The sequence below is a fragment of the Cylas formicarius genome, unplaced genomic scaffold (genome assembly GCF_029955315.1).
Source record: "Cylas formicarius isolate icCylForm1 unplaced genomic scaffold, icCylForm1.1 PGA_scaffold_2__14_contigs__length_35257938, whole genome shotgun sequence".
NCBI lineage: Eukaryota > Metazoa > Arthropoda > Insecta > Coleoptera > Brentidae > Cylas > Cylas formicarius.
Window position 1 is genome coordinate 15,912,648 of NW_026844319.1, and position 16,693 is coordinate 15,929,340.

The 16,693-nt window shown below is 35.7% G+C and overlaps 1 protein-coding gene across 15 annotated transcripts in view; it reads left to right on the forward strand.

Moving 5' to 3' along the window:
* LOC132698775 (disco-interacting protein 2) overlaps positions 1-16,693 on the forward strand; it is a 236,299-nt gene that overhangs the window by 198,514 nt on the left and 21,092 nt on the right. For all 15 annotated transcript variants that reach the window (XM_060665018.1, XM_060665020.1, XM_060665019.1 and 12 more), the window contains 4 exons: positions 5,355-5,624; positions 10,235-10,660; positions 13,218-13,474; positions 13,530-14,189. In XM_060665018.1, the coding sequence (XP_060521001.1) occupies positions 5,355-5,624; positions 10,235-10,660; positions 13,218-13,474; positions 13,530-14,189 (1,613 nt within the window). The remainder of the gene's footprint in view (positions 1-5,354; positions 5,625-10,234; positions 10,661-13,217; positions 13,475-13,529; positions 14,190-16,693) is intronic.

Sequence of the window (16,693 nt, forward strand, 5' to 3'; positions counted from 1 at the left end):
TCCGATTAATTCAATATCCAAGTTAGTAATTCAACTTCAATTGTATTTGCTTAATGTACTACACTGATACTATTTATTTCAAGTAAACAATACTTTCCTTGAATTCACACTTTTCTCTCAACCCTTTTATCGGATAAGTTTTAAAGCACCCTGTATAATAATTAGTTTGAGGTCCAGCATGCGGATTTTCCCAGAAAATCAAAATCTAACTCAATCTGTAGGCACACTGTATACTAAAATGAGGAGAGTTTTGAGCAAAAGCAATTAAATCACCTACTGAAGGTATACGGTCATTGAAAAATAAATACCTAATTTTTAATACGAGCATCTCAGTAGTATTCCGTTTAGTGGTTTATCAGATGATCTATTTTTTACAGTATAATAAATGTTCAATAATGCTGATATATGAACGAAAAAAGACGTGGTTTGAGAGATAGTCTGCTAAAACCAAATATCCAACGCTTTTCAAAGGCTCTGTATTAGGAAAACCAAAGATCCTATAATTTTCAAAAATACAATCGTTGTGTAAAGATAAAATACTTGAAATAGTTAAAGTGGGTACAATTTTAGAGCTGCGACAACATCAAAGTAATCGGGGCTCTTCGTACATTTTCGGAAATAAATTTTAATAACTCTTAATGTATTTTAATAAATTCGGGCTTGTTAAAAAAGGCTTTAGATGTTATGGGAATAAATAATACACAGTGGATTTTGATATTATTAGGAATATCCAATTTCTCTCTCTTTTAACACAACACAACTCACGGTCATCGTTTGAAATGCTTTTAATGAAAAGATTTGGACAATCCGACATACAAACATACTAAGTCGACAGCGATTTAAAACAAAGAACCCCTGAATTAATTATTTTAACACAACCCCTGAAAAATTAATTTTGAATCCTTAAACTTAATATAAAAATTTTTTCACCAATCTCAAGGTAATACAATTATTCATGGTCTATTTTGCAATCAAATACCTTCTTTAAAAACTGAAAAAGTGTCTGATTTATTTTTAAGCCGATAGTTATACAGTAATGAGTGAAATAATCCTCAAATAAAATAAAATATATTTTTTCATTGACAGTTAACTGCCACAAACATTAGAGTGCACTATAAATAACTTACTCTACACAATTTATATCTTTGTCTATTAAAATCTTGTTTGACACTTATTCAAGACTCACTATAACTCATCGGTAGGTGTAATATATTAGGGAAATATGTTTATTTTTATTTTTTTCTTTAGTATTATCACTTATTTTTTCATTAATAATTAGAGTTAATCACTAATGGATTGTTGGACTAATTTTATTAACTATTTCATTAGTAGAAACCATTTAAGATATAGATAAAACATTTGCCTTAACAATTTTATTTCTAAATATCAACATTGCTAATGAATTATCAACAAATTTTGTTTTTATCTTACAAAACGATATACGCATATTTCATGTTGTTAATGCTTATCAAATTCTCTTAGTTGTCTATCGCAATATTTTGATTTTGAAAAAAATTTGGAATGCCAGATAATAAATTAGCATTTCTGGATCATCAAATTAGAATATACTTCCCGAAATTCAACTTTTTTTAGTTTTAAGTTCTTTTATTCATATTTCAGGTTAGTATAAAAATATTAAGATGTGGGTTTCACTAGACACTTACTTAATTATAAAAAATTATGGTTGCATTAATCCTTTAAAAAAAAGCAATATCAAATAACTAATATTCATTCAAAATTATTGAATACTGTCCAGTATAACAAAAATTGTAATGGTGGCGTTTAAGTGTCAATCATATTCAGAAAACATAAAAAATGCCTATAGTGCAATTAATCTGAGAGCTAATCACAAATTATTCAAATTCTACAGATTAAATCACTCCAAGGGAAGATGTTTTTAACATCCCTTTGCTTGCTTTCGATCCTGTAGTTAGTAGAGACAGGTCTACAACGTCTTGTCCTACGACCTTGTATTATAATAAATGTTAAAAATTAAAACAATATTGTATAAACATTATTTGATTATCAGAGAGTTATATTGTGTTTATATTTTTAATGTGTTTATTGTTCGTTGTCGAAACATGTTACCTTTTTAATATTTTTCATGAATTTTGTTTAGTTTCAAAAGATGATATATGTTTCGTTCCGCTGTGCGCCGTAAGTAGCGTTGAACTTTATCGGTTAACAAGGTAAACCGTTATTTCCCATCAAGTGCGCACGCTTTAAATAAGGGCTGAAGTAAAACAGCGCCAATAGGTGCAAAAACCAATAATCAATAGATACCCAACTTTTTGTCTTTTTTTAACTATCGCAGTCACTTTATGTATGGTACTTCGATTCTCATTTAATTCGTCACTCTCCTTTCATTCGTTTTCTCTATGTTATCAACGTATACATTGTTTTGGCGTTAGTTAAATTCAAACCTCTCGTAAGCTATTTCATGCTACAACCGTTGACTCACACTTCGAACAACTTATTTTTAGATTAAAAAAAATCAAGCACTAAAATAACTCTACGGAGTACCCAAATCGGGCGCGATATTTGTTATGACTTCTCTAAATAGGGGCTTCAAACGTTTGACGGTTAGAAGGCGAATTCCGTGCGAATGAATCACGTCATATACGCGCTCCACCTGAAGGCAATAGCCTCCGGTCAACTTTAGTTTTTGTTCTCAGTTGTTCCCGATGATTTCGGAACCAGTTCTCTTGACTCGCGTTCGAAACGGAACGGGAGGGCTACCCGCGGTGCATCGTCAAATCGCAAACAGTTTTCAATTGCCAATTTGCCTGCGCGATTATTTCAGGTTATAAGTGTTAATTGACCATCGCCGCGTTTATTTATTGATAGTTCAAATGTGCGTCTGATGTGGCGTGGGTTTGTGATTATTTCGTCGTTGACGGGTGTGACGTGCGAAAGCGAAGAGAAAGTGCATCGAGTGGTATTTTTGTAATTAATCGTAAGGCGGTTATAATGCGACAACTTCGCAGCACATACAAAGTTAAAACTGCCGGATCGGACTAATATAGATTTTCAACAGGTAAAGTCGCCTGTCTATGCCAACACAAAATCCTAACATAATGTTAAGAAACAAAATTGCAATCAAAATTTCAAAATGCTAATTCTAGAAAGAAGTGGCCTGAACAATAAAACACACAAACAACTCTCCTTAATTGTTTTGACAACTCCACTGCCTCTAATACCCTGCCCAACCCAGAACTTTTAGCTTTTATAAAAATAACGTTATTGACGGAATTCATAAACAGTTTTACTGTCGTGTAACTGTTGAAGTTGAAGTGCTTAGTATAATAAACAGTATTAAGACTAATGCTACGAGAACCGACAGTATGCATGTATTTTGCCGTAATATTTTCCTGAACTGTAGAAACGACCACAAGTCATACCGCTGGTTAAAATTAAAAAAAAACCTACCGAGTTTTGATTATTTGTGTTCTATCAGTATTCATTCTGCTTACACTCTAAGATTCTGGAGAAAATAGACCATAAGCAAATAAGACAATTTCTCAGCATTTATAGTATTTGCCCCCGAACCAGATCTGGTTATAGTTGTGAGAGCGCTTTTGCAGATGTGATTGATGATATTTTTTAGGGTTATTATTATAACAAAATTACTGTCTTTACTGAATTTTAGCAAAGTGTTTGACAATTCTTCACCAAATCCGATTCAGCCTTTGGCTGTTAGAGATAGTAGTTTTGTTTAGTTTAGATCCAGTCCTGTTTTTGATTTGTGATTATCATCTTTATGAATATGAAACTGTACTTTTCTTCCCAAGAATTGGGTTAACGAAACAATCAAGCATTAATTGACGATATAAAAACTTCTGTTTTGCCTTTTTGTAACAGTTGCAAAAGTTTAGAATTTATTCTAGATTTTCGCCTAAAATTTACAAGCAAGTTAAAGTATACTAAAAGGCTTCTCTGTGCTGCTCGAGTTCTAGCAAGTTTTAATCAATGTAAAGGCGTATTCATGCCTTGTCTAGATAATATAGAGAAATATTGCATTAAAAAAGTTCAAAACTTCTGTCTTAGGTTAGTATCACAGGTCACGTCACATTAACTTCACGTCCTGCCATTCTGTTACAAAATTATTCAATGTGCGACATCGCCCTATCGGTACAGGGTGTCCGAAATAAGGTTCCCTACCCCCTCAACACGTCGAACGAATTTTATATTTTTTATGTATGGCTTTCCGTTCATCTGAGGTAAATGCGAGCGTTCTTGTTTTAAATAAAACACCCTGTATATTATCTATATATTTTCGTTTCGCGGCAAATTCTCTGTATAGCGAATAGGTTTGCTATTCGTTAATTTTCATTTGATGGCTCACTAGCACGATATTTTTATAAACATTAATCAGTAAGTTGTAATGCATAATTCGGCATTGAATGGTTAACAATGAAAAACCACTAATATTTTGTTATGTTTCCATTATTGCACATTGCGATTGTTCCTAAATTGATTTCCAACAACATTAATTCGCCTCAGTGCCTCCTCTGAAACTATCTGCTCCTGTGGCATAAATAGAATTACTACCCCACATGGATTTAAGTCACTGGTCAATTTATTGGACCACCTCGACACATCCACTTGTTTGCAAAATTTTCATCTAACCAGTTTCCTACATGCAGGTGCCCATTTTCTGAATTTCTCCTGTGTCGGGTGTTGACTCTGTCTCTCTGAAGTTTCGCTAAACGTGCTGCTAGCTTCTTCAAGGCCGTATCGAAAACTGACTTTATGATAAATCCACACATCTCTTAAATATCTGCCTGGAACGGGGAATGGTAGGGGAAACTTTAATTCTTTTAGTCTGATTGATATTTTTCGACCTGTTTCTGCGATGTATTCTTTGCCACAGGTGCACGGTATATTGTAAACGTTCAATTGAATTCGGCAAGGTTATTGGTAATTGGTATTGATAATGCATTACCCAAACATTGATAGAAAACGTATGTTGAAAGTTGGTTCCCATTACTCCAGAAATGCGCTTTATGAATTTTAAAAGCTTTATTTCCAATAATCTTGGTGACTGAAAGTCGACTGGCAACCATTTGAAAACTTTCTCTCAACCTGATATAAAAAACTAATAAAAAACCATGTTCAGGTGTATTCCTTTTAGGGTCTGTGACTCCATTTCTCGACAAATGTTTGTAATCTAGATTTTATTTTTTACTAGATTAGCGAAACTTTAGGCTACCAAAACCAAGTGACGCTCCATCTAGATTAAGAAACCAAAAAGTACTATAAAAGTAGAGAGAGTAGAATGTTGTTAGACGTTTTTCCTTCGTTTTAAGTTTTTTCGCTAAGGTAAATATCGATCATCTTCGTACGCTCCGCAGAATATTCATCGGACGAGGACAGCTTGGCGAATGAGGACGACGCGATCGGCAGTACGCCGGAGCGGGAAAAAATGAGGGGCGGCGGGGGCGGAACACCGCAAATGTTTCCGCCGCCGCCGCCCTTGAGCGACACATCAAGTACCGGTTCGCCGCCGCCCCTTCACCATCGACCACGTCTGCCGCCGCCCAATTGGAACGAGCAGAGGTCGGCGTCTGGCAGGCAACAGGACATCACAGACATCAGCGACGTGTTACAAAATTTCAAGCCGTGTAAGTAAGCCGCCGAACGAAGAACGGAAAATCATCCATTTCAAGCATATTCTGTTGACAACTAGTACGTCGTAACGCGAAAATATTTATCGAGAGTCCCAGAATCTGGGACTTAGGAATTTGGGCCCTTGGAGTTTGCTTCCAAGTCGTTTTTTGTTCCAGAGTATCTGTCCCCGGAGATTTTCTCTAATTTGTTTGTGTACCCAAAGTTTACGTGCCCAGAGTGTGTGTGTCCGGGCAGTCCGGAGTTCTGAGTCCAAGCATTTTGCATCGCCAGAGTTTGATTGTAAACATTTTCTGTTCATGGAGCTTAAGATGAGTTCTCGCTTGAGTCCTCGCCCGGTCGTGTGCAACATTTTACTGTTTTTGTAGTTTGGTTCCCTAGAATTTAGGAAATTGTTTTTTGAAACGTGAAGTAAATAAAAAAAAATAAAATTGCAGGAGTATAACATAAGTAGAGACAATTAGGCAAAGCAATACATTCAGTACGCTCATAGCAACAATAAAAAAAGGAAAGAAAAAAGCTTATTATTTAGTAACCAAATTAACCAAATTTTCAACAGCGATATGCCCTTTGGTACACAATTAAGACAGTTCGCAATCGACGTGGAACTTGTACACATACATTTACAGGAGAACGTTTTAACAGGTTTGTTCTAGCCCTAACCCAGTGAAAAGTGTCTTTAGTGCTGGAATTTAACCGTGATATACGAACATCCAAGTACGCTAACAAAGTGGGACAGTTTGTAACGTTATGTAACAATTTATAAATGAAGATAACTGACACGCGCTTGCGTCTTCGTTCCAGACTATTTATATTAAATCTATTTAAATAAAATTCATAGTCTTAACCTCTCGGCGAATATGCACCATCAGCTTTGAACACTAGGTTATTCAAAAAAAAAAAAAAAATCTGTACACTATCAACAGCCCAGCTTTGGCAAGAGTATATCGGGCTTCACACAAGCGACGCGTACTCAAGTTTAGATCGAACAAAGCTAAAGTAAACATCTACCACATCTACATGTCCTTGATTATCTAGTACTCCTGTTGTAGACTCTGTAAACGGTACTAGATTAGTGATTCTCACATTGGCCACAGGTAAAGACCTGAGTCGCGGTTAAGATTGTTAGGTTGTTTATAGATTTCTATAGACTCTCGGATTTTTAGTTGGTAAAAGAATTGATTACATGCAAGACTTTTAGTTTTATCGAATAAAATTTTATGTCCGGTTTCGTCATTGTGTTAGGCAACTGCTGATGAGTTTATTTGTCTTAGTCTTAAGGCTCTTTCATGTTCTTTGAGCCTAGTTCATATTTGCAATCTGCAATGTATTCTTTGCCGCATATGCATTGACGGATCGAAGATGATGAGAGATTTTTGGACAAGTCGTAAATCTGGTTTTGAGGTTCTATTTTTTTAGAACTTTGGATATGTGGTCAGTGATGTTTGGAATTTAAGGAAGGACCGTAGTGGCAACTGTAGGATTGCTTTCGGCCTCCTTGCTATTGGAAGGTTGTGGTGAAGTGTACTTAATATCTTTAATGTGGAAATTATTAGAGAGAAGAGCAGAAATTATTAGAGAGAAGAGCAAAGGTAAGGTGTTTTACTTCTGGGTTCATGACTCGGGGTAAGATAGTTTTATGGCTCTGTCAACGAAAGAGTTGATAACTGATAATTTTTGGGCCGGAGGGTGATGTTACCATGCATTAAGGTACCGGTCTGTGTGCGTAGGTTTTCTGTAAACACAATGACCCAATGTTAGGTCTGATTTTCTATTGATAAGAATATCTAAGAATGGGAGGTTATTATTAGTTTCGATCTCAATGGTAATGCGTATGTTAGGGCGTATAGAGTTTAAATGTGTAAGAAAATCTACCATGAGGCCAAATAACAACGTAGCGTTTCCATAATTTTGGTTTTAGATGAAAGGTGTCGAGAGCTTTCTTCTCCATAAATATATTCGCGATGATTGGTGATAGTGGAGAACCCATAGCCGTTCCCGACGTTTGTTCAAAAATTTGACCATTATAAGAAAAATATGTTCCAGAAAAGCATTTTTCAATTAAGGTGGAAAGGTTTAGTTCCAGACTCTGGGATTTTAATATATCTGAAATGATGGTGAGAGTTTCAGGAATAGGAACTGTAGTAAAGAGCGATTTTCTACATCGAAACTCACTAGAATATCTTGTTATCTAATGCTTTTTAATAGTTCGTTGAAGTGAAAGGAATTAAGTACGAAACTATCAGTTTTTCCAGGAGAACCAATGGTGCTGATAATAGGTCGAAGGGATTTTGTGAATCTTTTGTTTGTTTGTTGTTGTTGTTTTGTGTTTTGTGAATCTTCGGGGGTCTGTAGAGACTAGGAATTTTAGAGTCATGAGGGTTGGCAGATTTTTTCATGGAGTCTGATAGAGAAGAAGTCTTAATAACAGATTTGACAATATGATCCGTCTGTAAGAATATCTTGAATTTTTTCCTGATATTCATTTGTATTCATAACCACCGTAGTATTTTCTTTATCTGCTTTTAGGATTATGATGTCGGGATTAGATTTTAGAGATTTCAGTGCAATGCGTTCAGGCTTTGCAAAATTAGATTTAGGACGTTTTGATTTTTTAAGAATTTTGCGTTTTCAAATCGAATTTCACTAGCTGTTTGAGACGACAGTTTGTTTAGGATAGACTCGACATTTGAAATGATTTCCTCTTTAGGGATAATACGGCGGGCAAGGACGAAGAACTGATCTTTCCGTTTCCGAAAGTTGGTGCGATGATACATTTATTGCAGTGGTTGGTAGTTAAAAAGAGTTTAATTGCTTTCCTAGTGTTGACTTTGGTTTTTCAAATTTCTGAATGTGATTTTGTGTAGAAGATAATCGAAAATTTAAAACTTTGTCGTGAATCATGTTTGAAAGATGGAAGCAATTTCAAGGTGTAGAAACAGAAGAGCCTTATTGATTTGGTCTATTTCTTTACGGGAATGATGGATTCTTTTTCAAAGTAAAGCGAAACTAGATTTTCGGAGAAATTTTATAAGCGGATGAGGTTTTTACGTGATGGGATATTTTAAGAAAATTGATTACTTACGTGACTTTTTAAATTAGGGCAAACTCTTGATTCCTTCCAATATCCAGTATAAATTCCAAAAAAAAAGCTCTAGATTAAATACCACCAGTAAAGATTTAAAGAAGACAATAATACAATTTGAGGTCATTTTCTTTTTTAATTTGCTTGAAGCTTTTACTATTTCATTTTCCGCAATTGGATAGAAATGAATGGTACGAGTTCAAATGATTATTGTGAGTTTGTTTAAATAATAATACAATTGTCAAGTCATTTTCCACAGCTAAATACATAAAGTATAAAATGTAAAAGAGTGATAGTGACATACAGAACAGTAAGAAAAATAACCAAAAACGAGACTGTTACAGAATTACATAAAAAATACCACAGATTAAGGCAAAAAAATACATATAAGTAATGATGGTTCAAATTTTTTATTACTCAGTGCCTTCGCGTTTGATGGTATACTTTAGTATATTTAAATTTCTTGTTGCGAAGGAAGTCACTTTTTCGAGTAGGATAGTCATGATACAAGGAGTTTAGCCTAAATATGTCTTTGCTCTAAAGATAAGCTTACAATGATCTAGATAACCTGCACACGCTATTACTCTAACTACCTTCTTTTGAAGTTTAAAAGCTCGATCAACAGCAAAAAGTTATCCCACAGGACAACATCATAGCCTAAAAGAATGGAAGAGGGAATAATATCATTAATGTTTCCATAGCGATTAATTTTTTTAATTCGTGAACTACAAAAATACTGTGTTTTACATAATGAATTGACATACTAAACCCAGCCCAAACTATCATCTATTGTAATCCCCAAAAGTTCCACACTAGCACCCACTCCACCAATCTATTATTTGTCGAGAACGACCATCTAGAGGTTTTATCCACAGACCATGAATGATGATCTCTAGCGAGTCTTAATTTTCGTGATCTGTGTAGCCGTTTCTGTTTCGTAATACCTGTTGTCAGAGAAGGCGTTCCTCAGTTTGACATGTATCCCTTTTCCTGTCTTGGCCACGTTTTTTTTGGGTGTTCCGCTTTCAAAAAATCTAACCGTTGAATGACTAATACGTACTAAATAGATCACATAGGGCCTAATTATTTCTTTCTTTCCTCTGGCAAAGTTGAAGCTCTTAGCCATTTATCATTGCTTCAATGACGTACGTACTTGTGAATTAGTGACCTTACGAATTAACACAGTACTTTATTTGATTAGCTTAATTAAATGCCATCCAGTTATAAAAACAGTACGATAACAAAAGTACCCAATGTTTATGTGTAATATTTTGCTAGACTTGTAGTTTGTTTCCATCTAGTTGAGGAATTTGTTTCCTAAAACTTTGAATACCCGTGGTTTCTTGGAAGGTCAAAGAAATTTGATAGTCGAGTTGATTTCGACTACCTGAATGGGCAATGGGTAATTATCTTATTAGACGAAGTACGTATGGAAATTAAAGTAAAAAATTGATGATGGTTTCTATAGTATATGCAGTACTGGGAGCATATATGTCACTACGATACGATTTTTTCCGATAGACTCTCAACCGCCTGACATCACAAGCAACATGGTCCAAGGCGGCAGAAGGGGAGCGGACAGAGTAAATCGGTATACGTCGTCCGCTTCGGATGAGGCGATCGGCACGGGGACGGGTCGGTGGAAGGTGTCCGCGAAAATTCAACAGTTGCTCAATACTTTAAAGAGGCCTAAGCGGAGACCGCTCCCAGAATTCTACGAGGACGACGACATCGAGCTCGAGCTAGCGGCCAACCCCAAGGACCCTAACGCGCCCAAACCGGAAGGCAGCTCCATGAGTCCGGCGGTGGGCGAGCAACTGGTGGTACCGTCCGGGTTGCCCCGGAGTCTGGAAGCGGCTGTCACGAGATATGGAAACGCGACGTTTAAAGCGCCGGTCGCCACCGTTCTAGATCCCAATGGTAAACTCTCAACGACATTGACGTACGGTAAGTCCTTTTCATACTGGTTTAGCAGTTACAATCGGCAAATCCAGCAGTTTAATAGAGGTGCCTCTATTAGAAGGAAACCAATTATCACACAGCTAGATATGAGTTGAAGAATTGAAGTTTAAGCTGGCGCTTGATTGGCGACCACTGGCATTAGACCTCGTGTTGGTTTTTCTTCATCGCTGGTATTAAAAGTTCAACAATTCGTGAATACATTAGCTGCAATCTTAACGAAAAACCCGTTGTTATTGGGCAGGGATCCATTTGTTTACACCGATTATCGGTCTTTCTCCGCCGGACAAAGACTTGGTCCGTTGAATCCAATGCCAAGCTGAGAGAGAAGAAATTTACACTTTCCTGCTCAATCGAAAGAATATGAGACTACAGATCAATGAGTGGAAACGATAGATACTTATACCTCGAAACCCTGATAAACCCAAGTAATGACGATAGCAAAGAAATAAAAACTCGTATGATACTTGCCAATCCTTGTTATTTCGGACTGTCAAAAATAAATCGAGTCTCTCATGGTTCGGCTCGGAAACCTAGCCAAAGCAGATGAGACGTAACTATTGACCTTAGAGAGAAAAATACTGAAAATAATTGATGAGGCTGTCCAAGAGAATAACGTCTGAAGACGTAAATATAACTTTGAGCTCTACAATTAATACAGACGATCAGGAAACCGAAACATAATCCTGTCCATCAAGATTGGCCGGTTTAGAGACGGGCTCTTTGAAGATACTGTAACGATTGGTGCAGCAAACTGAATGGTCCTAGCAAAAGACAGGAAGGGATATCGTTCGAAGCTGGGGAAAGTCGAGACCCTACTGTAGAGCTGGTGTCGCGTTTTTGATCAGGTTAATTGGTGACGAGAAAAAATTTTAATTACAAGTGAATTTGGCACATTCTAAGTGGTTACGATTCAAGCGCCAGCTCCAACTTCAGTTTTTTTAACATATATCACGCTTTTGTAAAAAAATATGTGGAAAGCAATGTGCGTGAATGTTGGTTTGGAGATGCACAACAATGTGCTATGTATTTGGGTTCCTGCTGGGAGTATCAAATTTTCTATGCTTTATGAATTAAATAATTTTGATTATGGTTAGATTTTTTTTAATTATTAAAATATAAATTTTCTTTAATGTAATACCAACAAAAAGTCTCATGATGTTTGAGCTTTAAATAAACTTAGGTTGATAGTTAAAGTCCGCCTGGTAAGGATTCTTTTTAAACTTATTAAAGAGATAAGAGGAAACGATAATGTAACGGAATGAACAGAAAAAGAAAAACTAGGCCATTTAAAGCAGTTCTGCAGCAATTTCTTGTCTAGATTTATTGCGTGCTATCAGAATTATAATGAATTTACAAAATAGTATTTTTGTTGGTTAAAAAAAACCTGTTTCATAATTTAAGCGATCATGGCCGCTATAAATGTTGACCGTCCAATAAAATAATTTTCTGAAAGTAGTTTTGGTTGGTGTTGGTTAGAGAGACATAAAGAGTCAAAAAGAAATGCGGTGGCAAATTTGGTTGAGTCGAAAACTGTTGCAGAAATTAGTTTTAGATCGGCGCGAAACAGTAATTCCTAAAACATGTTCGTCGGATCAGATGTTGACACCATATTATTTAGTAAACTATAAATCCCTTCGGTTTATCCATAAAATATAAGAATTTCCAAAGGTAGTGCTAAGTTAAAATTACAAGATTTATTAGGTCATACTAGTCAGCGTTTGCCTGAAATTTAAGGTAAAGTATTAGTACAGATACTAAACAGATAAAAACTTAATTCATCTTGACTATAAATTTCCTTCAGACGGCAGCCGTCACTCATTATACAAACAAAAATTAGTGCCTCTACCTCCGGCATTATTTTATTAATAATTCTAATTCATTTCAAAAAAAATATTTGGAAAGATCCAAGAAGTTCGTCGACCGACCAGATTTTACAGATGTCTTTATTTTGTATTTACCAAAGAGACAACCGAAATTATGCAATTAGAAGTAACTAGAGAAATTTTAATTAGGAGTAAATTTAAATGTAAATTAGGTCTTCTGTTTGATATTGTAAAGCAAAGTTATGGAAAAACTAAAGACCGTTGAACAGCCCGTAGATTTTTTGACAATTCCAAGATCCAATTTATAAATTTTCAATTGTACTTTGGTTTTGGTTTTGGTTTGGTTGATTCGTTTGAAACCTATGCCAGCTTTTGTACATAAAATTCTACGGTGCTGATATCATAAAGTCTTTGGATTCACGATTAGGGCAACTATCTCAGAATGTCCAAGAAGCTCATTCGGTTCGCTCTTTTCGGTGGTTAACAAAAGAATTCTTCCTCAAAAAATCGCGACTGTTTATAAAGAATTCTTTCTTTAAATTGGTCCAGTACGTACATCAATAAAAAAATTGTCAGTTATTTGAAAAACTGACGACAACTTTGCTTTGTTAAATGAGAACCAATTTTTGACGATTGTAAATTGAAAATATTTTTGCACATGACCGCAAACCCATTTGTATTATTTAAAAGATATGTAGTAATAAGATGTTTTTTTATAGGCAAACTGTTGAGCCGATCGCACAAGATAGCTTACTCGCTTTTAACGAAATCCTTCAGCAAAAATGGTGATACTAGTTTAAAGTCCGGTGATCGAGTAGCTCTAGTCTATCCAAACAATGACCCCATCAATTTTTTGTGTGCTTTTTATGGATGCCTTCAGGCCGGCATCGTCCCTGTGCCCATAGAAGTTCCGATCACCCGTCGCGATGCCGGATCTCTGCAAATCGGATTCCTCCTAGGCAGCTGTATGGTTCAGGTACCGCGTCTTATATACCTACAAGTCACGTAAACCTATATCGTGACAACTATAGGTGGCGTTAACGTCTGAGGCATGCCTTAAAGGCCTTCCGAAGACAACGTCGGGCGAGGTGATTCAGTTCAAAGGTTGGCCCCGACTTAACTGGTTCGTTACCGAACATTTGAGCAAAACTCCCAAGGATTGGAGCCCGACGCCCAGATTAACCGACGACACGCCCTCCTATATCGAGTACACGACTGATAGGGACGGTTCGGTGATGGGCGTGACAGTCACCAGAGCTGCGATGGTTCAACATTGCCGGATGGTGACCATGGCGTGCAACTACAGCGAAGGCGAGAACATGGTTTGCGTTTTGGACTTCAAACGCGAAGTCGGCCTCTGGCATTCAGTATTAACCAGCGTCTTAAACGGCATGCACGTGATCTACATTCCCTACGCCCTCATGAAGGTCAACCCGGCCAGCTGGATGCAAATGATCACCAAGTATCGGGCTTGCGTCGCCGTAGTCAAGTCCAGGGACCTCCATTGGGGTTTGTTGGCCACCAAAGACCACAAGGACATCAATCTAGGCTCTTTAAGGATGTTACTCGTCGCCGACGGGGCTAATCCCTGGTCTCTTAGCTCGTGCGATCAGTTTTTGTCCGTTTTCCAAAGCAAAGGCCTCAGGGCCGACGCCATTTGTCCTTGCGCCAGTTCAAGCGAATGTTTAACGGTGAGTCCAATTTTTTGTCTAGCGCATAAAACACTGTAACAATGCAGTAACTTACACTTTAAGCCTAGTTACTGCAGCTTAGTAACTTATAAACATAAAAAATAATATATAAAATGGTTTTGCCTCCTCCCTCTCTAGAGACCTACCGTTCTACAGGGTGAGTCGAAAAAATGATTTTCCCGCAAATAACAAAGGGCAAAAATATCGATGCCTTCCATGGCCATGGCTTTAAGAATTATTTCGTTTTGTCCTCTTGTATATTTTCATTAATTAATAAATTTAACATTAAAAAATACAAAAAAATCTCAAGTGTAATCAAATGTTCTTTTTCCACCGATTACATTTTGTTTAAATGGTGCCTTACACTCATTTTTTTTTACTCATCAAAAGGGCGAGCAATGAAATTATTATTAAAATACCAAATTTTCGTACTACCGTTATTATTATTTTTGTACTAATACCTTCTTATTGTTAACTAAAATACTAGAATATGTTATTGTTATTTGGTTTGTTATGTTCATTTTTTAACTTTTAATTTATTAATTGGACAATTTCTCAAACTTTCATCAAAAATACACAAAAGAGCAAAAATATGCAGAGCAATAGTTCTACTAATATGCTGTTTTTATTTACAAAGTTAACACGAAAGGTGTAATCTAACAGAACAATGAATGAGGTCTCTCCAAAATATGTAAAAAGTTGGGGAAACATTTTTAGCACAGTATTATGAGGACCCATAAATGCCATATTTGAAAATAATTATGGAATCTATAGGGTGACCCAAAAAAGGTTCATATTAAATTTATATTTTTTCTTATAGAATACCTTATTTTTTATACCTTTAGTTACTATAAACCAAATAAAGGTAAGTTACTGATGGGACTCCTATACTTAAACCTGATCGTTTCGGAATAATTTTAAGAAATTAAATACTACAGACTGTAATTTGAAAACTGTTTAGACCCTGTAAAAAGTAACGAGCTGCTTATAATTGAATTTACTGCTTAGCTAAGATAACTATCGTACAAAAGTTTTACTTATTATTATTACTTAATATTATACTGAGCGGTGGGAAAATTACCCCAAAGTTTGAGCACACTTTTTATTAAATAAATTCTTAAAGTGAAATTTAAAATCCCATGTTTATTTTATATTTTACTTATGACTAATTTCTCTATCCTGAGAGGCATTTTTGAACTCATTTACTGACCAATTAACAAAATTAAATGATAAAAGAAGTATTACTTTAAAAAATGCTCAAATGTTTATTTTGCTCTATGCATAAGCGAACCCTTTCTTGAAATAAGTGCTAAACTCCGGATATAGAAGGAAACGTTGTTATTTGTACTTTCGTAACCTGAGGTGTCGTTGACGGTATATTATAAACAATATTTTGAATATATCCCTATAAAAAATAGTTAGGACTTGACAGGTCTGAAAACTTGGCTAGCCAGTTTTGCGGATCTCGCCTGTCTATGTGGATATTGTCGATCTAACTCGTTTCAAACAATTCTATCAAAGTATGCAGAAACACCATCTGGCTACATCCACATCCACAGTACAACATGGCGCCGTTTAAACGACCATCAAAAAAATATGGACCTACCATTCGGTTTCCCATTATTACACCCCACACATGCTGGTGATCAATGGTTCTAAATATATTAGGATTTTCTATAATAGCAAAAGTTATGTCTACTATGTAATCCGTTATTATGAAAAGTTGTCACATCGGGAAAAAGTACATATTATCGCCAAATATTTTCTAAAACCCATAAACAAAAATTAAATCATCGAACATAATGTTTAAAAATCTGTTCACGGAGTTGAATATGATGTGGGTAAAATTTGTGACTTTTAATTATTCGTTGGATGCAATGTCTCCTTATTCAAGTCGAAGCTGCAGTTCGCGGAATTTTCTTTCTTAACAGCGATTTTCGCAGAATCAACTAGTTTTTCCAAACATTTATCGAAATCTAGGCATACAAACTTTGTGACGATCTGCCATCGGTCATATTGCTTGTTGAATGCCGCAAGGTCATTGGTTAAAAACTACTTCTAGCAGCAATATGGGGCAGACACTCTTGACGCTAATTAATTTTCTCTTGACACTCACCGATTACCAAAATCATATTAATTCGTCCTTCCTGAGGGTAAGTTCCGATTTTAGCTAATTAAAATATCTTTCTCAACGATAATAATTTTAAACTAAGTTAAACAATGATAATGGTTTAATTAATTAATAGTGCCACTGTTAAATAAATTTTGCTTCAAAATAATAATTAACGTCATCTAGGCCAATGCCTACTACATAAGTGAAATATAAAAATTTTGTTTAAAAATCAGAGGAAATATTTATAGGGAGCCCTAATATGGTTTTGGGAATCTAACTCTGCTTCAAAACAGGTCACTAAATATGGGATGTTAAATTCAACTTTATTTAATGAAATGTGTGCCCCAACTTTGGAGCAATAGTTTTCACCTAATTTGTATAATAATAAGTA